General features: G+C 39.5%; 1 protein-coding gene and 1 long non-coding RNA gene across 2 annotated transcripts; one reads left to right on the top strand and one right to left on the bottom strand.

Annotated features, from left to right (window-relative positions):
* Positions 1-992: 992 nt before the first annotated feature.
* RNPC3 (RNA binding region (RNP1, RRM) containing 3) lies at positions 993-15,170 on the bottom strand. Its single transcript, XM_039556033.1, is given in 16 exon segments — positions 993-2,139; positions 4,774-4,846; positions 5,726-5,858; positions 6,429-6,487; positions 6,567-6,661; positions 6,836-6,997; positions 7,771-7,907; positions 8,671-8,796; positions 9,729-9,877; positions 10,502-10,570; positions 11,048-11,159; positions 11,908-11,988; positions 12,618-12,736; positions 13,842-13,889; positions 14,902-15,096; positions 15,099-15,170. Coding segments are annotated over 15 exon segments (1,617 nt in total). The 3' UTR covers positions 993-2,139; positions 4,774-4,786.
* Positions 15,171-15,300: 130 nt separating this feature from the next.
* LOC109145955 lies at positions 15,301-26,321 on the top strand. The gene is made up of 2 exons (XR_002047674.3): positions 15,301-15,989; positions 16,834-26,321. It is a non-coding gene; the product is annotated as an uncharacterized LOC109145955 (long non-coding RNA).
* The last annotated feature ends 211 nt before the right edge of the window (positions 26,322-26,532 follow it).

Genomic DNA, 26,532 nt, shown 5'->3' with positions numbered 1-26,532 from the left:
CGCGGGGCACAGCGAGCCGGCCCCGCCCCGCCGCAGGGACAGCGCGGGACACGGCCACCGCCGCTGCGCTCCAAGTTTCACATTACACACGATTACCTTGATTCAATAGAAGATTTCGTTCTGGAATACATTTGTTCTCGAGATTTGAGAATGGAAAGTTCTCTGAACATACACTTCCCGCACTTTTTAAAAAAGTATTCTTGTCCTTGAGCACAGCACCACCTTGCTGTCATCCTACTTCGGCGCTTTGAAAATTCACTTGGGGGCCTTTCGTTCTGTACGCATAGCTCAACACGGGTGTTAGGACATATCACTGTAGAACCATAGAAGCATTTAAGTTGAAAAAGCCCTCTAGGATCGAATGAACAATTACACAGTCCCCATGGGAATACAGCAAATAAGCTAAGAATAATTCCAGTAAAAGCATTTTAAAGTAACCTGCTAAGCCAGTTCATATTGGGAAAAAACCAGCAAAGATACACTTACTTTGGTTCAGCCGTCAATATTAGTGATTTAGACTGTTTGCAGCTGGAATGACAAAACAAATCTTTTACAGCAGCCAGCTCCCACACCATCAACTATGATTTAGTGATTTATGGAATAACTTTTACTTTAAGTCCACTGGACTGGAATCTCTTGTTAATTAACTGTCATTGTAATGTTTCCCACATGGTTTTCCACTAACCAGCCCAATATGTAGCAAATCCTACTATGTGACCACTGTTACTATCACCCTTCAACAGGGCAAGAACCACATCTATACTATACAGTTTTAACTGCTCCTCGGGTTTTAATGACTTCAGTCTCACTAGTAACAGTTTCCAAGTTGCAGATAAATAATACAAGTTAATTACCGAGGAAAAACAGTGCCCAGTTTCACAGTACAAATTCAGGCCAGTGCACCAGTCCTCCTGCTTGGTCTCCAAGACAAGAAGGTCCATCCCACTCAAAACCCCAAAAATAAAAGTCAAAATGAAGAGAAGACAGCAAAATGAAGAGGAAGGGAATAATTTATTAGACTTCACAAGCAATCTAAACATACATTTATGATGCAAGTCTTGTGATACTTAGAGATATATGTAATCTTCAAGACGAGAAAATTTATTCTCTGCCTTACATACTTTAGAAATGCTACTACGCACAGTTCAAGAGTCCTGATGATTACACTGCTTCTTCCCCAGCTTGTGAATACTTGAAAGAGATGGAACACAAAAGGGACCTGGAACATCACAAAGGCATGTTAAAAGTAAGAACTACTAGAAAACAGCAGTGTTATACTGGCTTTTGACAACTAAATTGAAAGATGCTTAGTATTTTAAAAGGTGCTTAATGTCTGTAGAAATACATCTTAAAAGGTGCAGGCTGTATTAATTTTATATTATAGAAAGTTAAACAGTAATGTAGTATGAAACCCACAAGAAACATGTAAGTCACTAGCAACACTACCTCAGTGCAGAGAGCAATCTAACAAAACCCAACCAACCAACAAAAAGGTAGCAGTGATTAATAGTTGATTATTAGTCCAGCTCCAAATACTTAATTGCAAGATATTGTTAATTTCCTTCTTTACTCAAAAAAGATGAAGTAAGGAATGTATAAACTAGATCAACTTCAGATTGTTTCTCATAAACCAGGACAACAGTAATCATCAAATGATCTAAAATACTGGTCAACCCTTAATATTAAGGCTGCTCTGCAACATATTTTAGCCAACATGTTATTATATTAATATGTATTTAAAGAAAAACAAGGTAACGGTCAGTGTGAGCTCACAGCTTCACACAGATCAGCTGGTATGAGCTAGAACTGTTCCACTAAGGAATGGGACCACAAATTAGTACAGTATATGACCTCTGAGGAAGAAGGCGAAGGCCACCTTTTGAGACTAGGAATCTTCATTGTGTCTATTCACACAACACAGACAACTCATTGGTTTCTTTTTACCCCCTGAAAAAGTTTGCTTTTTAAAATTACTAGATTAGCTCAATGTAAAACACGTTAACTCCTCCCCACACCTACTCTACATGAAAACTTAAGATGCAGTTGAGTGCTACAGGAAACATTGCACAAAAAAGGATACAACAAGAAAGGATACACTCTGCATGACAGTATTACTGCAGTATTTACGCAGGAATGTTTCTAAAGAAGAACAGCAGAATGTGGTTTAATTTTACTTGATTCTCAGTATTGCACATACATAAGTTTACGCTACCTAGCAAAACCAAATATGCCTCCTCGATAAAAAACAGTTCTAACCCTTATGAGATTAAAGAAGGCTAATGAGTCCATCAACACTAAACTTCATATTCAAAAGTAAATGTGTTTTTTGATAACTTGAACTATTAGGACACCAGCAGATTTTTCCCTCTCCTTCAAGCCATTTTTCAGATTCACTTTATTTCCATCAGGTCCAAAACCCAATCATGTTTCCCTTTAATGCCAGCTTTTAAACCACTTCTTCCCTATGAGGAAGCCAGAGACCTCTCAACATCAGTTTCTTCCACATAACTTTTCTCCCCAAAAAGTTGTATTTTAGCTACAGGAAAAAGTCACTCTAAGTGAACTTGTTTGCCAGTCCATCAAGAAAGACATTTCAGCCAGCAAGGAGTTAAACAGTATTTTTATAAACCATATGTATTATTTTCTCAAAAAAAAAAAAAAAAAGGATAAAATCTTTGTAGAGAAATAAAAACCAAAAAAAAAAAGAAATTAAAAAAAAAAAACCAATCAATCAACCCTAGACTCAAGTTTTTATAATGCAATTTTGTATCATAAATCAGCATCCATCAGAATATTCCAGCAGGAACAGAAAAAGAGTCATGTCGCAATAGGGTTCAGCTTAACCATTAGCTGGGAAATGAAACAAGTATTTTTAATTAAACCTCATCGATCCCTAGAAATCTGTGTAACTCCGTGGCACACTGTATGATTGCAACATATAAACAGTCACGGTAAGGGAGAAGTTCTGCCCATGGACAGAACACCAGTGACACTTGTAAGATGGTAGCTCATGTAAGACTTCCAGGTGCACATAGAAATATGGCTTTGCTCACTCTGGAAAAAGCTTCTGAGTTGACCATCAATATAGTAACAAATTTATTTTCTTTATGTAATTCAAGTATTTAGCATTTTTAATGCATTCAGAATAAATGTACAAAATTAATTGAAAAGACATGGAATTCCTGGAAAGAATAAAAGTGATCAGGCTTCATCTATCAGGCTCTCCACTAGCTAAAATGCTTCAATTTTTTTTAAATTAAAAAAACCTTAGTAATCTTATTAGACACTAGATAACATAAATAGAAGGTTTTTTCTAACAAGAAAGGAGTGAGAAACAAGACTGAAATATTCTCATAATACTTGATCCTAATAGAATACTTATTTCTGTCTTTTCAATGACCAGTATGGAAGAATGCCTATAAAAAAGTGATCTTTAATTTGACAAAATACAGATTTTGCAAACCACAATCATTAACACAAAATAGTAACTAAGACCAAATAGCATCTCAGCTATGAGGGAAACAAGTTTAAATGCAATCTGATTTAAGAAATCCTTAGACAATGGACAGAATGAAGAACCTGCAATTAAACTAGCTGTTAAAAACAGAAATACTACCATCACAATAACCACACTGTGGGCTTTACAACCAATTAGTAAAAATCAAAAACATCTGTTCACATCCTTTATTTCAAATTCACGTTTTCTTCAGAGTAGCAAGGATCAAGCTCCAGATTAAAAACACACCATGGATTAAGCAGAAGGATTCATAAGCACTCAGCCTAAGATTTCAGTTAATTTTGTTTTAAGCGGAGGCATAACCAGTGATCTCCAACTGTAACCAGAAATTAAGTTCAGTGCCATATAAATTTGAGCTAGTTCATGTATCAGAGGGTGCAGATTGAGAAATAATGCTTTTTATTCTTGTACCAGTTACTTCATATGGTCATTTGAGAGTACACTATGCAAATGTTTTCAGGCCATGAAACCACTCAGTTCAATTAGAGCTGGTTTTGCTTGAGTTACTCTCATATAAATGAAATACTCAGAGAAGGTACCAGTGAGGTAAAGCTACACGGTAAGAAATAACGTTAAATAACAATTAACTTTCTGCTAGAAGCTACTTTCCCCTCATGTTTAAATAATGCCAAAAATCAGGACCTATACATTCCACAACAAAGGAAGCCTTGATCAACGCAACATCAAGCAGCACTTTCTAACAAAATACCCTTCACTAATTCAGGCAAGTTTAAAGGATGCTGCAACAGCACTAAGAACTCATTTTCCAAAGTTAGCAAAGATCCTTTACAGCTAGCAGAAGTTTATTGCTGGAACCAGTTCTTCAGGATCACTTTACAATGTCAGGAATGGAAGGGAAGGAGTTCAGAGGCAACACTTTTCAATACCAAAACCCTGGAAGTTTACTAAAAGGTAAGTGGTCCAATTCTACAGAATTACTCTCTTTAGCTTCCCAGAATAAGGATTAGAGAACCTGACAAATACCCTACAATACCAGGATTACAAAAATATGAGTCTCTGAGTTTTTTAACACAGAAAAAACCAAAGTTTTAAACTTAAACCGACTATACACTTTGCACTCTGTTTTTCTGATATAAGCACACATTTAAGAAAAGAAATTTGTATGGAACATTTCCTCTCCATCATCAGTACTCCTAAAGAAGCCATTAAAGAGACAGTAAATAAAAACAAACAAACACTAACAAAAAAACCCCAGCCCAATTCTTTATTTTTACTTTCAGGCAGAGAGTCCGTACCTTGTGCAGCGTTTTACTTTTTTCTCTTCCCTTCGTTGGCATCCTGTTTTGGTCTAGCTGAACGAGCAAATTGCTGAGATTCTGTTGAGGACTACAAGTGTCTGATAAGTAGAAGTTAACCAAGAAAGAAAAAAAAGATTACTTCTGCAAAGACATCTAGAAAGTGACCTTTACCTCAATCAATTCTACTACAGTATGAAGTATTGTTGTAACAATAGTGTCTATCAGTCAAGATCAGGACCTCACTGATACACACTACAGAAGTTATTAGAGAGCCTGTCCAAGAGCTTGCAATAATAAGTAAATAAGGAGGACTAACTGGGAATGGGTTAGATGCAAATGGAGTAACTACAGTAGGGTAAATGCTTGATATTTACAAATGTCCAACCCAGCACGTTAATTCATAACTTTGATGTCTCAGTATTTGGGAGGAAAAACAGTAAAAGCAGCAGATGCTGGGCTTAATGTGAGTGTAAATAAACTGTGAAATATTTAAGTGAAAAATAAGAAAGGACTCTCACACAAAAAACCAGTGCTATGCAATCAAAAAGTGACAGTTCCAGCTGAAAAACCAGTCTAGAGACCATTTACTCTAATAGGAACATTTCTTATGTTCTTGATTCTGCAAACACAGACCTAGCCAAGTCTAAAACCTTGTATTTAGTTTAAATATAGTGGTCATACAAGCTAAATTATCTTTTGTATTGTCTTTGCAGGATCAAAGAGGTAAGACCAGAGAAATTTGTTTCAAAATAAAGCACTTTTACTGTCCTGTTTTAGGAGAGGTGCCTCTATGTTATTTTCAGCTACCATAAAATTAACAATACTACACTGTGTTATGCTGACTGGTTCTCTTAAGGCATTTTCTATTTTGCAGAGCACTATGACAGCAAAACTAGAGATTGGCAGCAAGTACAAAGAATGTAAGGTAAATGCTTGAAGAAAAGGATACAACCACCATGGGTTTTTCAAATAAGACATAGCCATTTGCTTCTTTTAGTGCTTTAGCAGCTGCTTTTTCATTGGGAAGTCCAATGAAAGCTTGTCCCTTCATACGGCCTTCTTTCATCAAACGGATATCAAACCTAGGGGCACAATGGAGAAGTGGCAATTACTCATTTTTAACAAACCTTGCAGATTTCACAGTACAAATGTATTCTCATGCTTCAAGTTGGAGAAAAAGCAGAAACAGAAGCAAAGCCTACAAGGAGGAATGACGTCCTTGGAGACCATTTTGCCTGGGGAAACCATTTACTAAAAGGTAATAGACTGCAGGAGGGCAAATTGATGTGCAGTACTACCAAATAGGACATATGCAAAATGATCAGATACACACAATCACCTACACAGTTCATTCTGTGTCACACAGCCAAGAAAAGCAAACCTGAGAATGAAAATATGATAAAAATATAATAAAAATATATAATAATATAAATATATATAATAATAAAAATAATAGGATCTTCAGTCACTGTTCATAAAATAATTCTATTTCTTTACTTGTTATAAATGAAGATTTTCAGGTCTAACACTATTTTTTTAATGCAGAAACACAAAAAATGTAAATATGACTATTTTTAAAATCACAGTTTTCAGCAGTGCCATAGAAATTAATTTAAAAGGCTTAATTTCAACCAAGTACCAAATGAACTCACATATTGCGTTCCACCTCCGACTGGAAGTCAACATATCTTCCAAAAATGAACTTGAGATCCTGAAATTAAAGTGTAGGGTGAAGAGAAATGCTAAGAAAAAGCCCTTTTGATAGATATTTAATTTCCTTGTTTACCTACCTTTTCTTGAACTTGTTTAGCTAGATTCTTCACATATATCCTGCAATTTGGATCACCTGGCTCATAGTTTTTGAAAACAGAAAATTTTTCCATTTCTTGAAGACAAAAAAAATAAACCATACTTTAGGTCATTTACTTTGCACATTTGCTCACATATACCTAAGTATAAAATAATTTAATATACGATCAATTAAGAAAAGAAACGTTTAAGCTGTTTGTTGCAACAAATCAAAAAGCTATTACTAGATAATCTATTCTCATAGTTATACCTTCTCTAGAAAGTCTGTTTTTTTCTAGATCCTTTCTAGAAATAAATTCTGATGGTATTTCATCATCCTCCTCTTCAGTTTCCATTTTATCATTTGAGCTTGGAGCTGGGAAAATCCTTCCAAAGCCTGTATTATTGATTTCTTCTGTGCTTGCATAAAGGTCTGAAATTTCAACAAATTACGTAAATGGTTGGTACATTTATTCACAACAAGATCAAGAGCCAGCAAGAACACCATACTCTTTCCAGCAACATTTTAATAGAGCAGACTTTGTAAGGCAATTTGAATACATCCCTAAAAGAGAGTCTTAATCCCTAGTTTGACAAAACCACCTGCTCTGTAGAGTCCTCTACAACCCCATGTAGCCATGGCACACATTAGTTAGCATAAAACTTGCCTTGCTGTTTAAGCCTGTATCCATTGCAGTATTTTCCTTTAAAGAAACTGGATGTTACTGTAAAGTACCAAGAATCACAGATTGACCATAACCCTCTAAAAAGCCATCACACCTCATTGTTATCATTGCCCAGCATTTTTATGGCAGATAATCAGTGCACCACAGAGAAAGGGCTGGCAATCACTTGGATGCTGCTCTCTAAGAGGTGGAAAAGGAAAACCTGAAATTAGCCTGATAGATTCATTTACACTATAAAATACTGAGAATGCATTTGTAACATTTCCATCCTAACATACAGAAGACAGTGCAATTCACCATAAAACTATAGAGCACATAGGAGAGAGACCTTTAAAATCCTCTGGATCCTTTCCAAAGCTTGTAACATGGGAAAAACAGCAAATGCAAACATGATGCAACTTGGTGTTGAAAGCTCCAATATAATAGAAAAGAATTTCCTGGCATAAATTTCAGCACCCTTCTACACACTGAAGCCACGTGATTTTAACATTAAATACATTTGAAGTACAAACTCTCTTACCATTTTTTTCTTCTTTTTCTGAGTTTATCTGAAGAACAGCTGGGATCTCAGTACTAATATGAAACTCTATTTTTTTATGACCTACATGCTGTGGCTGCTCAAAGACATCTGAAGGTGACAGTACAGGGTGCAAGTTACTGTTTAAAACAACAATACATTAATTAAAGATTCAGACACTAATGAATGCATGGTCAAATACAAGATTTCTTCCAGTTAAATTTTATGCTGTTGTTTACCACAAACACATGTTCTCCATTTCATACATTTCACCCAATAGAGTTCCAGGTGATTAGAACACTGCAAATACAGTAGGTATGTCTGGCATGGGAGCAAAACCAAGAATCACATACCACAGTACAAAACACACAGGCATTTATTAAAAACTTCATCAGTAACTTAAGCATGAAAAATAACTGGCCTTGCTGCTGCTCTCACCTAGTGTATTATATAATATTTATTATATATATTTAACTACTATATATTAAAAAATACATAGCAAATCACTTGGAGGAAGCAGACAGCTGTTAGTAAAAACACATTCACAATCATTCATCACAACATAGAAATACTGCACTGCTGTCTACTGGGGCATACAACTGCAGTTTCAAAACCCAAACTTATTTTAAACTAAGTCAGTTTCTATTCTTCCAGTATCATACTTTTAACTTTTTGTTTTAAGAAGCAGCCCAAACACTAAATCTAAATTTCTTCTGTCAGAGTTGTGATGTCAAACTAGCTATCTTTTTATGGAAAGGAATTTCTATTAGTTTGACAGGAAGAGAAACAGAGCTTGAATCAGGCACACTTTAAGGTTGTTGAGCAGACTTCAGTCCAAATTAGAGGAAAATTTTGACTTTTAGAGCAATAAAACCAATAGGATAAGTGCAAAAAACCACAAACCTGTGGGAAGTGCACACAGGAACATTCAACATGTCTTTAATTCTTTGCTTTTTTCTAACGCCACGTTTCTTTGTGTTTATTGGTCTTTTAGGCTGAAGGGTTGCTAATTCCATCAACTTGGTCATTCTATTTTACACAAAAACAAAACAAAGTTGTTTACAGTTTATTTGAAAATACTCGTTTTGAAAACCCTCCCCTTTCCTTAAAGCCCTTGACATAGAACTCTTCAGAATATAATTACAGAACTAGCTACCTTAAAACTGACACTGTAACACACAGCAAATCAATACACACAGAGCACTTAAGGACTGACCAAAATCGTAACAGGTTAGTGATGCCCTTCCTTCCCCAAGCATGCTCCTTACTGGGACACTGAAGCTGTGAGAGAAGCTGTGATGCCCCAAGCTGAACCTGATTTTTATAACACTCAACAGGGGTAGCTTTTTCCAAATGATGTATTTTTCCAAATAAGGCATAGGGACTTCCTGATTTACTTCTCAGTTTAGACAGCAAAGAAAAAAGCTGCTTTTTAATTTAGTGTTAGTTTAAAAACTGAAAAACAAAAATACAGCTATGATGTAATTCAGTTGCGAAACGGAAAGAGAATCCTCAGCACAAATATCATCACCCCCAGCAATACCCGCTGAGGCACAAAGAACATTTTGGAAGTTGGTGTGCACATATGATTCAGGCTGAGTAGTCAATTTAGTAAAGACGGGGAGCAAAGAAGACTTCAGAAAATGAACTCATTTCTGCTTCCTTACATCTGCACTCTTCAAGCTGAGCTTTTGTTTAGTTGGGTTTTTTTTGGACATGGGAACAAATGACAATTTGCACACCAATAGGCCACTTTCATTTTCTTACTGCATTTAAACCAGCACTGTCCTTCTGTACTCTGGCGTTTCTCTAAGCATCTGGAAAGATTTCTACATGCTCTCTCTACTAGATATTACAGCTATATTCTGCAAACATTTACATTTGCTGAACTAGAAGATAGAAAAGTAAAACTACCACTTTAAGCAAGCCCAAAAGCTTGCAAACAACTGTAAAATGCATACCTCTCCTTTTCCTCATCATTATCACTTTCATATTCTGATTCATCCCCACTAGACAGTTGCTCTTCTTCCTCTTCAGGCAAAGGAGGCTCTTCAGGAGGCAGAGGTGGGATTGGGGGGGGTGGCACAGGCACTGGTAAATACTCTTCATACTAATTATGGGAGAAAGTTTAAAAAATTAAACTTTTTAAAGAAAAAAAAATGTATCTTGTTTACTTAATAAAAACAGTCAAAGCAATAAATGATAATTTGACAAGAAGTATTTTCTCAAAGCATGCTTATAGGGATCTAGATGCCTTTTTGGTAAACTACATTACTAAAGAAAAACTTTCCACAAGCAAAAGAAAGTTAGCTGCTTTCTGACGCATAACAGTGAATGTTTTCCTTCTTTGAAGTTGAGGTGATAAAAAACATACAGCAACCATGATCCTGGATTTTCACTTTGCACTCAGTTTCAAAGACTTTCCCAAGAAGAATAAGGTCAAAACAAATGGGTGGAGGTTTAAGCTCCAAAGCCATCTCAGTTTCAATAGTGAACCAACATTTTGAAACGTTCCAGTGCTGCTGCCATAGATGTGTATTTCTTTGTTCTAAGTCCAGTCAAAAGAATTTCTTCAGAAGACGAACATGCACATCGTACCCAGTGAAATGCAGCAGGATTTGCAATCCTCTAGAGACTCCTCCAGCTTTTAGAACTTAGATCTCCTACCATGCTGCTAACATTTTAAATTGTGAATCAATTCTACAGTACTGAAAACATATATTTAAAAAGTTACCATGGGAGGGCGAGCAGTAATTGGTCCAAAAGGTGGAGGAAGATTCATTTTATTCATTAGATGAAGTACCTGAAATTATTCAAAATAAGTAAGGTTTCCTTTAAATAAGTAAGTGATATCAGTTCCTTACAAAGTAAAAATAGCGAATCACTCTCGGGAGGTGTAAATCAGCAGTTTTAATGCTCATGAACAATGTGAAACCTCTACTTGAGATCCAACACTAATGGTCAATATAAGCAACACCCTAACAAGGCTAATAAAATAAGTACAGCATCTCCTCAGAATGAAATTCCAGGTGCTCAAATCACATCTAATGAGGAAGAGCATATCCAGACAAGTCTTCAGTGTCAATTAAGTAAGCTACCTCTGGTTAATAAAATCTCATTACCTCAACATAGCAAAAAACTAAGATTGGTTAACACTATCACAAAAAAAAACCAATTTAATATTTACTATGACAACAGAATTACTTTTGTGGATAATTAAAAGAGGGGAAAAATAGATGGTTTTAATTTTATACTATTTTTTTTTCTGTTTTTTACTTACCTGGACATAAAATTTGGGCACACTTGCCAAGGCATTTGCTATATTTGCTAGAATTGCACTTGAAGGTGGTGGATACAAATATTTGAGGCAAGAATTGATGGGAAAGGTGAGGCTGAGGAAAAAAGATTAAAAACAAGACACCTTAACATTACTGCCACTTAATTACTGGTAACAATTAATGATTACTAGAGGCTTAACTATTAATTACATCTGAAGTAACACTGAAATATTATTATTTCCCCTAGAATAGTTTTGGGCCACTTTAACATCAAGGAGTAGTCCCCAATGCATGACAGATTTACTGGGCTTGGGCATAAAGAAATTATCAACCCATGCAGAAGCCTAAAGCAAACAGAAACAATCAACATGTCCAAAACCAAAAGCACAGCATAGCAGGCTGTACAAGTATCATGAACTCAATGCTCAAAATGTTCCAAAAATTTACTTCTTCCTGTATGCAAAAATGAAAATGGGGGGGAGGGAAAAGGAAGAAACGTCCGCGAAGACAAGTGAATGGAATTCTGCTGTTAACACCGGGACAACCTCAGCCCTCTGATGCCCGAGAAAGCAATGCCCAGTGCTAGAATGCTTTTCTGCAATCCACAACTTCATAGCTCAAAGCTATGTGCTAGAAGGCTTGTCTGCAATCCACAACTTCATAGCTCAGAGCACCAGTCACTACCCAACTGTGAGGATTCTAAACTTGAGGAACTGAAACTTCATCTTTATGACACCTCCCACAGCTTTGCCTGTGGAACATACGAGGAAACTAAACTGTTGTTCCACAGTACATAACCATTTCAAAATAATCAGTAACAGAATAAAATAATTAAGACAAATAAAAAAAACCCCACACTAACCCATGGTTTGGTGCAATTCCATTCTCTATTTTAACACAGTTCGGTTCTATCTTCTCTTCTTCTTTCACTGGTTCTTCTGAACTGAAAATTAATTTAGTCTTAATTAAAACAGAGCAAAATTTAAGTATGCCTTATGTAATATATAAAATATGCATCCTCAATAAATATAAAAAATAAGTTAGCACAGGTATTTTTAACATCTTTTACCAATTGTACTACTACAGCTGTTATCAATTCTTCATAGTTAACACATGTGGATAATTACAATAGTGACAGTCTTCTCAAATAAATACTCATGTAGATTTAAGTAAGTCTTCCTATATTCAAACACTCCTGACTTAAATCCACTCACAGTAAAAGAACTGAAATTACTGGTCATGCACTCTGTTCAGAGACCATAAATTCAAAGGTATTAAATTATTGATTTGTTCCTATTTAGAAAGTGGAATAAATAACTTGAAACCTCTACTACAATACTTTTAGTTACACACTATTAGATAGCTTTTATCAGTTATTTACACATTCCACAGGTAATGACACAGTTCTACGGGGAGGAATGCAGTCACTTGCCTATAGATCTGAACCTGTTTGTTAAGACTCCCAATTGGTTACAATTTATCCTTTGAGTTAGAAGTACCACCAAAGTACCACGAATCCAGAACCTCCTTTCCTTGACCACAAACATAACAAGGAAATTATTCTTCACATACCTTTTGCACTTGTCTGAGACAGAAGGCTGGCTAAGTACCTGTGCACTCTCCTGCTCCTTTGCAAACTCAACTACCAACGTGTGACCTAAAAGTTTCAGCTGATGCAGTCTTGATAAAGCCTTCAAGTAATTACAGAGAAGGAAAGAAAGAAAGGGAAGAGGACAAACATGAGATTTATTTCAAAGCATAACTGTTTTTCCTTTGATTGGTAAACTGGCCATAGGATGCAGTCCCAGCTGCTTTAAGCTAAGTCTGTGCTACTGTGGACACGAGAGTTCTGCATGGTTTGTGTCTTCACAGCCCCACTTTTCGCAGCATTTCCTGCTGGCAGGAAGGAAAGGGACAAGGCTGCACAGCCAGAACCACTGCAGAGTTCTGTCACCTGAACACAGCAGCAGCCTTAACAATCAAGACTTTTCACACAGCCTAGTAAAGCCCTGGGATTTCAAGTAACCAGTCTTTTGTTCCTGAAGTACGAACATGGTAAACTCTCTCAGTAACAGCTGGGAATTTTAAAATCAAGATTCCTAGGAAGATCCAGCTTTCTTCAAGTCCAGAACCCAATAGGCTGCAAACAACTGACACAAGCAACTAATTCACCCCTGTTGACCTCACAAAGTCGTTAACTTTTTGAGTAGTCCTATAAAGTGTGGTCTAAAAAAAAATAGAAGCAATGCAAAAAAAACCAACCCAAGGTATAAGGGGGAAGATCTGGACCCAGGCTTTTTAACCAGACTAGTATATAAACAGCACTATTAGTATTACCTTTTTGGCATCCATATCCCCTATAAATATGATAGTTTTCTTATCAAAGTTGGGCATTCATGGCAGACGTGAATTGTCAGTATCACTAGGGCTGACTTTTATGGCAAATACACAATTATGCAGGAGACAGGAAACTATATTTGGTTTATAGTTTGTATATAAATGCACACACATCCTAAACAGGGCTCTGATCAGTCTTGGCTTCTGTAAGCCAGGCCCTATGTGACAGGTTGGATCAGATGACTTCCACAAACCCCTTTCAACCCACCCTTCTTGGGACTCTACAAAAAGTGTTCAAAAATTTCATCAAGTCCTGCAAGCAAATCCTGAAACAGAACTCTAGTACTACATTGTACTGCTTTGTTTTTTCTTAGCACTAAGTACCAGTGATGTGTAAAACAGAGCACTGGCAATTCAGAAAAGCACTTTGCTAAAACATTCAGTAAACTCAATACAAACCTTTGCAGCTGCATTTTCACTGGGAAAGGTAGCAAAAGCAGTATGTTTCTAGAAAACAAACAAAAAAAAGTTATAATATATTTGAATCAAAAGGGTATGAGATTGCATGTGAAACACTGAGCCACAAGCACTTTATTAGTTCAAGTTTACATATTTGAAAGCTTCCAGAGGGTAGTCCTCTAACTCCCATTTGGGGCAAACATGAAGGACTAGAAAACATTTTTCTTATGAATTTAGGAAAAGTACCTCCTGCAGTCAAACTTAAGACAGGAACTCAGCAGCTGTCTGAGGACTACAGGAGAAGTGTTTCTTTTCTAGTGAGCAAAAACCATCCTAAACTGCAAGGAAGTATATAAGGATAAAAAGGTCTAATCCTCTTCCAAACCAGAAAATTTATTTAAGCACTTCACAAAATATTTTCATCAAAGTAACTCCTAAAAGTAATACTATTCCTGCTACAAAAGTTGCAACTATTGTGCTCTGAGCGTTCGAACGGTTTCTAACTTCTTCCCCTAGTTTTCAGGTTTTAAAAGAACATTAGCTTCCCAAATTAAATCAAATCCTCACAGAATACACCCCTCAAAATTAAAATTGTTTTAGCAAACTTCATTACTTCATCTTACCACTACATGATTCCGTACCCAAAATCACTGTAACAAAGTCAGTATATTTGATATCCTATAAAGAAAGCATGACCCTGATAAAACATGCAGACATCATCTATCTGTAGTTCTGCAGAATATAAGGCTCTTTATGAGCAGTACTTGTCACCAAACAAATACATCCATATTTCCGTAATTTGGAGGAAGAAAAAAGCAAAACAGAGTTTCGAGAGACACTCTTGTGAAACTGCATCCCTAGACGTGACAAGCGGCCCTTCGGCACTGCTTTACCACAGCCTCACTGCTGGCAGCAAGAGGCAAAGCCGCGGGCGGGGACAGGACCCCGGAGCCAGCCGCTGTCCCGACCGCCCCGCGGGGCTCCCCGGGAGCGGGACCCCCGCGCCGGCCCAGGCCCCAGGCTCAGCCCTGCCTGCGGCCCGCCCCGGCCCGGCGCTCACCAGCCGCCCGTGGTCCGACAGGACGCGCACAGACACGGCCCCGAAGTGCTGCAGCAGATCCTCCTTCTCCGCCGCCGTCAGCTCGGCGGGCAGGTGCCGCACCAGCAGCGTGCGCCCGCGCCGCCGCGAGACATCGGGGTGCAGCGGGACGGCGCCCAGCCCCGGGCCCAGCCCCAGCCCCGGGCCCAGCCCCAGCCCGGGCCCGGCCCCGGGCCGCCCGCGGGCCCCGTCCCGCCCGCCCGCAGCTCCTCAGAGCCCGGCGCCGCCATCGCCGGGCCGGGCAGAGGAACCGCCGCGCGCCGCCAGCACCAGGGCGCAAATCGCGCGAGAACCGAGGCGAGAGCCGCTGCCTCAGGTCTCGCGAGACTGGCGCCCCCGGCGGAGAGGGCGGGAAGCGCGCTGCGGCGGGAGCGGCTCCTCTGCACGGAGTCCGCCTTGGGAAGCGCGCAGTGATGCTCCCAAGGGAGACGGGACCCTCCCCTTCCCCTTTAACGCTTAGGAGCTTGTCTTCAGACCAAGTCCTAATAAGTGTTGCTTTCAAAAGTGCCCTCTCCTCAGCCTTTAGCTGAAGAGACTTCTCCCTCCCGCCTTCCCTCACCTGAATAGCGAGGCGCCGTGTCGTGGCTGGCACAGGCATTAACCTGCCGCCTCGGGGCAGCAGCTGTGCCTGGCCAGGGGAAACAGCCGTAATTACAACCTGTAACGGGATGATGCAGCGTCAGCAGTGAGGATGGACAGATTCCTGCCACCTACCACTGCAGCCACACAGGCGGCTCCAAAGCCTGCCTTGTTCTGAAGGACATAGGCTGTGATCTCAAAAGAGGGTGAAATCCCCAACGTCGGCTGATGAAATCTCAGCGCTTACCACACCTAATTAGCTGTTTGCTGGCTGGCAAAAGCCACGCCTGCCTGTGTCACTATTGCCACTGGCTGTGGGTTCCACAGAGCCACAGCGCCTGATGCTGCAGTACAGAGCCTGCAGGACTTGCCCTGGCTCTGAGTCGCTGGAGCACACAGGGACACCCAGGATCTGGCACTGGGCTGGGGTGCGCTGGAGCCAACCACAGAGAAAACGTGCTTGGTACCTGGTGAGTAGGGTTGGGTGTTTCTCACAGCTCTCCACAGAAAAATCAAGGCCTTCAGTCCATAAAGTTTTCAAGGCCCCTTCAATTTTCCTGAAGGGTCATGACAGACCTGGCACTGTGTGCACAGTGCACCTCAAGGGTCTTAGGCCATGCATATTTGGTGACTGAACACTGACAGTCTGGCCACTGTGGGTGGTCATAGTGGTCTCATTAGGTCGATCAGATGACAATCCAAATTCATCCAAATGAGTTTCAGAAGGAGCTGGGTAAAAAAGGATCTTCTAAAGGGATCTATGAGAAAACCAGAAATGTAGGAGCAATTTCTTACAGGGTCTGTTACTGCATTTTTGTTGCTGCCATAAGTATAAGCTAGGAAATACCTATGAACGGGGAAGGTGGAATAATTGACACAATGTGCAAATAGAGCAGTGTATTTTCTCTCTTGATAACACCAGCAGTACTGGTTTTTTTTCTCAGGCTGTTGAAACTTTAAAAGTAACACTGGCCAGCCTAGCCAGTTCTGTGTGTGGCTTGTGGTTTGTATACAGTCCAGAAGATTTTCTGGGATATGCTGGTCAACATGCAATTGTAGCAGATGGGAAGATAACAATTGTAAAAGCAAGCCTGTCGTGGCTGTGCTGCTGCATCCTGTTTAAATTGGCCTGACTTGCACTTCACTCCTGGGTCATGACTTCAGAGAACTTTTTATGCAGCAGATCTGTGAAACTTGTAGGTAAAGCAAACCTTTCTGTTTCCCTCTTAGTGCTCTAGTACATTCCAGTTATTAATCTGTACATCATTCACCAGATGGTGAAATAATGATATAACTTACATGTTTTCTCCTCAGAACTAAGAAACACTGTTCCCAGTTCTGGTCAGAGAAGGCTGAAGAAAATATGTACTCTTTAATTACACTGAACAATTGACAAGAACTGCTTCATGTGAAATAACTAGTATCTCATGGCTCTTCATCCCACCTGTTCCTCCTACCACAGAATCTCCCTCAAAAAAAGAGAAAAACTCTTCTGAAGTCTCTTCACCCTGTTAAACCATACTGCTGAAGCTGAACATCTCTAGAGCAGAGGTTTAACATAGTAACCAAGCAAGTCAAGCTGATAAAAAATGTGCATGTGTTTTTTCGAAGACACCAAATGTAAAAAAAGTTCACTCTCGCCATCATGTCTACAGACAAAATATATGAACAATATGTTATCTTTTCTACTTTCCAAGATGTTAAATTTGTAGAGTCTTGAACAGTAGAGTTCCTCAACACCTATGCGTCATGTTTTTGTGTTGAAATCCTCGTCTTAGAAGTTCTTTTCTTATACAGAGATTGAATGCAAGCGGTTTAGCGCGACGCTGTCTGTGACAAGCCTGGAGGTTGGCAGGCGTCACCACAGACAGCCCCTGGTGGGCGGCTTTCAGCAGGGAAGGATGTGCCCCTCAGCCCTAAGGAGCGAGCCCCAGGTTAGATGGCAAGCATGTCGGCAGAGGTGAAAGAGAGAGGGGGGTTCTCCATATGGATTCCACAGGTCTGAGTTTCTTCCAGCACAGTGCAGAGTCCAGGGACGAAGAACAAGAAACACAAGCGGGTCCAGGGATTTTATACTCAAAGGAATAGGGGTGGGGATAAAGGCGACAACCAATAGGGAAGAGTGAGGAGGGAGGAGTCCACAGGGAATTAACCAATGAGGAGTGCTCATAGGAGGGGTAACAGGGAACAACCAATGGGGCATCGAATAACACAGAACTTTCCAGAACCAATACATCATCAGCTAAGGAGATAAATATTCATGCACTTATACATAAAACCAGGAGGGGAGAACAGTAGCCAATCAACTTGTAACAAGCAAATCAAGGAAACAAAGGGTTATGGGGACTTGCCCTCACTGCGGAGTTTATCTTAAACGTCAGTGCCTGACCACCAGGCTTTGGATTCTGTTGCTCCCTCTGGGGTCATAGTGGCTGCAGTCACCCTCACTGCAACAGTTTAGTACTACCAGTATGAGTCAGAACTACAGACTCATTCGGGTCAGAAAGGAGGGAGATCCTTTTGCAGCAATCTCTAGTGCCGTCTCCTACTCAAAGCATGGCCAATACTGAAATCCAACCACATCATTCAGGACTTTCTCCAGCCTGGTGTCAAAAGGCCCTAAGGGTGAAGATTCCATAACTTGCACAGACAAGCTTTTCCACACCTTGATTAACCTCCTAGTGATTTTTTTCCCCCCTTTTTGAAAGTGACTATATTTGTGTAAGTGTGTGTAACTTCATGAAGGCAAAAATTCAAATTCCAGTTAAAATTTATTGAGTTGGTAAGAACAACAGTCCGATCTGTAACTATACAAACAGTGACTTGCAGAACTGCAGGTTGTACAGCCAGGGCTGTTTGAGTGGTTCTCCAAGTGGAGTCTGCTTTTACTTTTCCTTAATAGAATCAAAATGCAGGTTCCAAATGCTGTGTAGCACTCCAGTTTCTGCAAAGCTTCTAAACTACTCTTGTATGTTTGCATGCATGTGTGGCTCCATATACATCATTGATTCCAGGGTCTCTGCTGTCATACTAGGCCTGTATTTCTGCATTAGTGATAAATATTTCATTCTTCACAGAATGACTACTTGTTACTACAGCTTAGATCAAATCTGGTTTTCAGCACAGAGGTAAAAAGTAAATGAAATTTGGCATAGCCAGCTCATAAGAAAAATTGATGCTATATCTAAACAAGTTAAGACAGACTTCCAGACAAGCCTAGATGAGTTCAAGCAAAACAAATCTGACATCGCTCAGTCCGGAGGCTTTGAAAGCCTGTGGCTCTTTATTAATAATGGCAATACTGTATTTACTGGCCTGCAGGCCAACATCCAATATTACCAGGTCATTGTTGCAATAACAACTCTGTAGATCAAAAATATTTGAGTCATAGGCAGTATTAGATGTTATTCAAACTCAGTTCCCAAAGGATATTTGTCCTGCCTAATTGCTTGTGAGTTACACAAGCCTAGCAAGGTGTTTGTTTGTTAAGAGTTTTGGAAGCCTCAGGCCAAAATGTTTTGATTACTAAGGTAGAAAAGAAAACCACCAAAGCAGTTTTAAGACACAAATAGCAACACTACTGGGTAAAATTTGATTTTCATGGTGGCAGTTCAGTAACTGTCTTCATATTCATATTAATAGTGTGGTATAACAAAGTAGCATTAGAACCAAGGCAGCAAAAGACACCGGTAAGGCTGGCAGGATACTGTCTGTTACTGCTGGAATGGTGTCCATGTTACAGAGACTCCAGGCGTGGGCGAGCTGTATTTTGTCAGGTCCTATTGCACAGACTTTGTGTGGCAAGGTTTTGGTAACAAGGGGGTTATAGGGGTGGCTTCTGTGAGAAGCTGCTGGAAGTTTCCCCTTCTAGAAGAGGCAGTGCCAGCTGGCCCCAAGATGGACTCCACCAGTTTTGCCCAAAACAGTTGCTCCCCATCCGTATCTCAGCCCATGAGCCTTTTGTTACATTTCCTGTTTCCCGTCCAGCTGAGGAGGGCAGGGAGAGAGGAGCTTTGGTGGGCACCTGGCACCCAGACAAGGCCAACCCACCACAACTACCTAAGCATACATACAACCTCAGAGATCGCAAAATGATTTTTTGCTAGAAGAGAAAGTTGATATTTAAAGAAGGCTTTAAATCAGCTGAGTGCTTTCCTGAGCATAAGCAGCCATTTTCCTTATGCTTTTAATTTCTCTGTCTGAATAAAATACAAAGCCAATGTATAATCCACTAAGAGTTCTCCTTTTCATATTTGACCACTAGATGATGCTGTGACCCTTAACTGCAAATGATACTGTACTGTTAACATTTTGGTTTATTTTCTAGAAGTCTGCAGCATTTTTATATATGAAAACTTGGTGTTTTCTTTTTCTTACATGCATTGGAGCTGTAAGCACATATAGGTTGGTTAGTTTCTATACAAATCCATATAGATCAGACATCTTAGCAATAGCTCTTTCTGACAACATGGGGAATTTCATGTGATTTTTGAAGCTGTTCTTATATGTTCTCCCTAGATGCAGATGTGGACTGCTTTGAGTAAAGACTTTTGCAAAAAGGGGAAGGTATACTGAGAAGATATTTGAGATACCTGATTCAGGTTTATATTTATATTTCTTTCTGTTTATGTGTCCTACATAGTCAGTTAGAATGGTGGGTTTAGTTTCAGTTTTGGAATTTATTTTTCTATGCTGTAAGAGCATCTGGAATTAAGGAGGACATTTCTATTTAGAAATTATTGCTAAAAAATTAGGTGATCTTACTTATTTCCATAGGCATTATTTCTGGTTCGTGTTTCCATAAGTCATTTACCACTTTTATATTAGAAGTGCAGTGGTTTGATCCACACTGTTGGGTGTCTTAGCCAAGAGCTCTGTAAGACTTTCACGCATGACACCTTTTACTGATGATCTTCTCAAAGTGGTTTCAAGACCACAGCATTCTTTCATGTGAGCTAATTGTTTCTCACCATTTGCCGTTTCTATGAAGTCCTACAAACACTTTCTAGTTTCTGCAGCAGTTCTTCCATCTTCCTATCAGAAATGTTCATACTATGAGGCTAAATTGATTGCAGCAGACAAAGGAAACATACTCAACTCGCTACCTTCTGTACAGAAATGCTAGAGGTACAGCTCCATTCAGGTGATCCCCATATGTCAAAACCAGAGAAGGAATGAAAACAGGTTATACAATTCAGAACAGCTTGAAAGCTAGGTCAGGGCCAGTCAGTTCCAGCAGAAGAGAACTTTGGAACTAGCTTAACATCAGCCTTTCCCACTTTCAGACATTCATGTAGCACACTTCTGCCAGTCAGAGATCTGGATCTTATTTTCAATATGTAAGCAAGGAAATTACACTCTCTGAGAGGTAAGGAGTACATAAAGCCTGTTTTTCCCTCACTGAAATGGCATCTGCCACTCACACTGGGGTCTGATCAGGAAATGCCTACATGGCACTGCAATTCCAACTTCACTGGGACATTGTTCTATCCACAGCAGGCTCTGAGGTGAGGGATAATTCACATTCATTTTAAAAGTAAGCTTCATTTTTGCAAACTCATTAACAATTATACTGAAACTGAGCTCCTGCCACATAACTGTGCTGACTCTCATTTTAAATGTTTTCACTAATTTACTTTGAGGCAGGCTTGTATAAAATCACCAGGTTGCAATAGTTTTGCTGAATACATAGGATAATACTCATTTTAGTTCCAGGTGTAAGCTTCTTGTCACCTTCAAAAACACCTAATACTGCCTTCCAATAAAAGACAATGTATACTTATATAGGCAACAAGTACCTGAAGTTTAAAATGCCCTTAAAAGTTGTTGAAAATGCTGTGCCACTGGGATGCCAGTGCTAGGGACCCCAAATATCTGGCACATGCCTACACAGCTGCAGTGTCCCTGCAGTAACATATTCTAATGGGGCAGCACAACAGAAGATCTTCTGGCTTTCTTCAGATGTAACCAGAGGCCAGCCTTGGCTTCTAAGAGACTCACAGCAAAGCCACTTGTTTTTCTTCTTCTACCCCATGACCAGGCAATTTGGACCCTTGTCTCACCAACAGTCCCACTGATATCCAGGTACTGCGTATTTATTCCGTATTGGTAAGATCAGCAGTAAGAATATCTACCTGGACTTATTCTGCTCTTAAAACTATGTGTACACAACTGTAAGGACTAAGGTTGATACAAGAGGCTTCATCACCATAATTTCCATTTATATAAAGCTATATATTTCCCAAACTCTGAGGAGTTGTATGTTGTAACAGACTCCTGTTTTAGTTGAGTGGCTTTTTTTTCTTCTTTCTCTGTGTTTCAACTCTATCTTTTAATGCTAGTCTCCTTCTACATCTACATCTACATCTATATGTACATCTACATCTACATCTACTTCTCCTCTGGCAGAATTTCATAGGTGGGAAGAAGCTTCTCTGCTGCAAAAAGAATTTTCTTTGATAACTTTAAACAAGTCTTCTGGAGATTTATTGACTTGAATTACAGCAGCTCACTTATCACTAAGGCTTTGTGTAAATCACAGAAAAGGATAACCAATTTCATATGGGAATGAAGTGGACTTCACCCACTAAATAGAAGAGCTCAAACAATCATTAATATCTGATGTGTACATCTACACTTAATATATTGTGCCAAGGCCAGCCTAGAGATTGGAGTCAGGTCTTATTTAAAAGGAGAAGGATAAGAGAATGAGAGGACACTATTTTAAGCCAAACAGCAAAACATAAGGGTATATACTAGTGGCTAAATTCTTTCCAGTGCAGAGTGTCTATAAAATTTACTTTGCAGCTCTGCTTCATTTAAGACACAACTATAAATGGCTTTATTTTCCCCTAGGACCTGCTTGTTGTACCCTAATTAGAGTTTTTATCTAGCGTGTTATTATTCTGATTCTGCTGAATAAGAGCATGTCTGCTTTGAAAGGCTTTCAAGTGCACGCTCTCATAAGTCCACTTATTTTTTCCCTAGCTTTTATAAAACAAATTATTTTTATATTTATATTATGATATTTAAGTATTAGTTAACCCCTCAAGACAAACATTCTTTTTCTAGCTAAAAAAAATGTGGGGCTAACAAAGTTGTTTGTACATTTAGAGCGGTTATTTTTGTAGTGCAGTTTTAATAAAATCTACACGGTGAAGCATGGCATTGTCTTCATCTGTGTGCTTCCAGAATGATCAGAAAGAGGTGTGTAAGTGAAATATCATCTTAGTAAAACTTTTTTTCCTATAAATACTTGTCAGACCAGGCTACCTTAGGCAAGGCCGCTCCGTGGAGTTTCACAGAGTCCCAGTAGCTGCAGTGAGTGTTACATACAAACTGCTCCCTTTGCCAAAAGCTTCCACGGGCCTGGGGCTGAGCACTCTGCCTCAAGCAGAGCCCTTCAGGAGCAAGCTGGAAGCTTCTCATTAATTACTGGCTGGATTGAAGTCTAAGCATTCAGTATAGTTCAGATCAGAAAGCCACCAGGAAAGCTGCAATTTAAATTTACTGCACATCAAAGGAGAATGCGCAGATGGCATACTCTGTCTAGGGGATCACTGGAATTTCCTACTCTTACTTCCTTAATTTATGAGGAAGAAATACTGCCTTTTTAATTACTAAAGTAGCCTTTGCATCTGCTATAGGGATATAGCAGTGAAATGAAATGGTGAAACAAATGGAAACAAGGCACTGTTGAACACAGCCTTGGGAACATGGCAGTCAGAAGGCCATAAAAAGCTTTTAACAATCAGAATGGCAAAGGGAAGATTTGGAAATGTAAAAACACTGACTGCTGTGGTTTGATTCCTGTCATAGAAGAATTTGTACTGAACCAGTACCTGACACTCTCAATTGCTTCACCTAGTGGGAAAAAAAAAACCAAACAAACCCCAGTCTCAGGTTCAGCAAAAAAAAAAAATTATTTCCTTCATGAGAGAGCTGCTGCTAGCCACTCTAACAGGAATAAGAGGAAGCTGCTTTGTTGCTACTTCCAAGAGCTGTGCTGAGGCACAGCCCCCCTGTCCCTGTGTGGCCATAGTCAAGTGCTGTTGGGGGATTTGGTTTGCAGTGTTTCTTTTCCTGTTGGTGTAATGGTTTTTTTCCTTTTGCCTCATTTTTTGGTGTTGGTTTTTGTGAGTTGTTTTTATTATTTTGATTGATTGGTTGGTTTTGTGGGTTTTATTTTTCTTTTTTCCACACCTAGCCCTTTTGTTGGTAAATCGGTTCATCAGTGTGGAAAATACACCACAAAGCCTGCATGGGTTTCATGAAATCTCCTAGTAATGTTTCTGGTTTGTACACCCTGATGGAAGGAACCAAGTAGCAGATCCTTATTTACACTTTGCATAAGCTTTAGTTAGTAGAGGAAACTTCTCGTCTGCTCTGAAAGAAGCACATCTGTCAAACACTGCATTTACTGCAGAACATTCTTCTAACTTACTACTCGTTCCAGATCTTTAGCCCAGAAATAAACCAAACCAAACCAAACCAAACCAAACCAAACCAAACCATGCTGGCATTTTCCTTTCTGTTAATTCAGCAACAATTTTGGTAAGAGAAATTTTACGTAAATATTTTAAAGAGGAAGAGCTCGGGATTTGTACACCTAAGTTTCGGTTTAAGGGAGGGCTTGGCATTTTAATCCACACCCAACCCCTCACTCTTCCTCAATCCTCTAAGTGCAGTGACCTTTCTTGGATTTCACTAAGAGTATATAATAAATTATTACTTCTCTTATAACTCCTGAGATTTTTCTCTCCTTTTCACTTTCTGTAAAATTCTTCTGATGTATTTTGTGAGGAAGCTGCCTGAAGAAGTGCTTGATTTAGGGACAGATCAAGTCATAAATCTTCATTCATCAAGGATGGGCAAGAAGTAGTTCTACTGAAGACAACTGTCATGGATTTCCTAGAGGAAGGAGACGGGGGAATTTGAGAGAGGAGTGAGATCCACAACTAGGAGATCTAGTGAGAACCTGAGAAGAAGGGTTTGAAAGGAAGGGCAAAATCAACTGGAAGCCTGAAGAGATAAAGGAATAGAAAATCTAGAAGAGAAAAATACAAATAAAATCTAATAAATATTAATTACCACTGCATAATGAGAAGATAAACTGAAGATTAAGGACAAGCAGAGTAAGCCTCAGTGGCAGCATCTTTGGCCATCAGGAAAGGCACGGTGGGAGCTGAGCAAAACAGAGCAGCCAGGGCACAGCCCCACAGCACCTGAGCAAGGTGAGCAGGAAACCTCCAGAGACAGCCACCACATCCAGCTAAGAGCCCACATCACAGGACAAATTCACTGATGATACAGCTCTGAGATGGAGGGACAGATTCAGCCCACACACACCAGGATCAGTTCCAGGAGTTGCCAAGCAGGTCCATAGCACTGCAATAGTCCCAGGTGAAGTCTGAAGTCAAGGCCCGAATCAAGGAGCACAGTAGCCAAGTGCAGGTATGACCAGCACTAAACTAGACCAGTACTCCTCCCAGGCCACTGAAGGCCAAAGGCCCAGCTTAAAAACAGCTCCTGGGCCCATGGACAAGGGGTGTGAATGGAGGCTTCAGCTGAGGCTGGTCAGGGCCCTTAAAGCCTATTGGTGCCTTGAGGGCTCTGACACCAAGAAGACATGAGCACAGTGACCTTGGCATCCTGTAATGCCTTTAGAATGTACCATCCACATTCAGGATATGAAAATCCATATTAGAACTAATTTTTACATTTGGTACTAATAAGTACCACACCAGCCAATTTAAAATGAATTTGGTGTGCAGCAAGAATGCTTCAAAGCATCCTAAAAAAATGGAGCATATATTAAATGACACTGACATAAAGATGGCACTAGTAACTGAAACCGCATACAAGTGCAAGTTTTAGTCATCTGTTTTCTTTTGTGGCCTCTTTGTGAACATTACAAGCATACATGCTCTGCTGTGTTCCCTGTGCCAGCCGAGTGCTCCTACTGTCCCACCACATGGGGTTTCTGCTTGCTGGTCTGGCTGCGAGCTAACCCCACCAAGAGCAGGATTCTTTCACTTCCTTTAACATGTGCCTGAGATGCTGCTGTTTCCCTGCCCCAGAAGAGATGTATAACAGAGACCACTTTTTAATAGCTTTTTTTCCTGCATTGGCTTTAGGGATCATGAAGTCAGTCTTTGCCAATAATGCCTCAAATAGGTATCTATGAACATTAATATTTATTGTCATGTTGAATGCAGGGTTTGCAGAGTGCCTAAAGCAGGTGTCTACATGTTAAAATGCAGACAGGGCTGTTCTGAGATAAAAATTATTCCATGCTAATGTCATTTGTCTCTTGGTAGTTGTTTCTGTTTTCCACCAAAGTTGAGCAGATAAATCATATGTTCTACTCATGTTGCAAGCCTTTGCTTCCACTCATGAAGTGATTCTTTGGCCATTAAATGTTAGAAATAACAGGGCATTGTGTGTCAGAACTCCAAATGGCTTGAATGGCTTTTAGAGATATAGCTGGGTAACCATGGACAGGCACTTAGGGTATGTGAAAGATTATGTATTTTGTGTCCAATTTGTTTTACATTGAGTAGGCCTCAGGAATAGCAAACCAAAAGTTTCATTAATATTTTTACCAGAAAGTTCATTATTCTAAGTCTATTAAACCTTTTTTATTTTTTTTTTAAACTTTGGGTAAGCCCTAGGAATGCCAAACTAAGAATTTCTCTGATATTTTTACCAAAAGCTTTCTATTCTAAGTATGTAAACTTTTTCTCTTCTTTTTCCTTCAACACTAATAAAGGTCATATTGCTGCATGCTGAATCAACTATAAGTATTTCCTGTGAGTTGAATTTTATTTCCGAAGCTGCTGACCTGACTTCTGTGTATGACTGGATCAGAGAACCATCTGGGAGACATCTGTTAAGCTGTAATATCTCCCAGACAGGGAACGTATCCCACAGTTCAACTGTAAAAAGCTGAGGTAACTTTCCACTTCTATGCAAGTGTTCTTTAATAAATAGCAAGCAGTAAATGATAAAACA

This window comes from Corvus cornix, chromosome 8, assembly GCF_000738735.6.
Source record: "Corvus cornix cornix isolate S_Up_H32 chromosome 8, ASM73873v5, whole genome shotgun sequence".
NCBI classification, from domain to species: domain Eukaryota; kingdom Metazoa; phylum Chordata; class Aves; order Passeriformes; family Corvidae; genus Corvus; species Corvus cornix.
The sequence above is the reverse complement of the archived record's forward strand: the minus strand, read 5'-3'. Positions and strand labels throughout refer to the sequence as shown.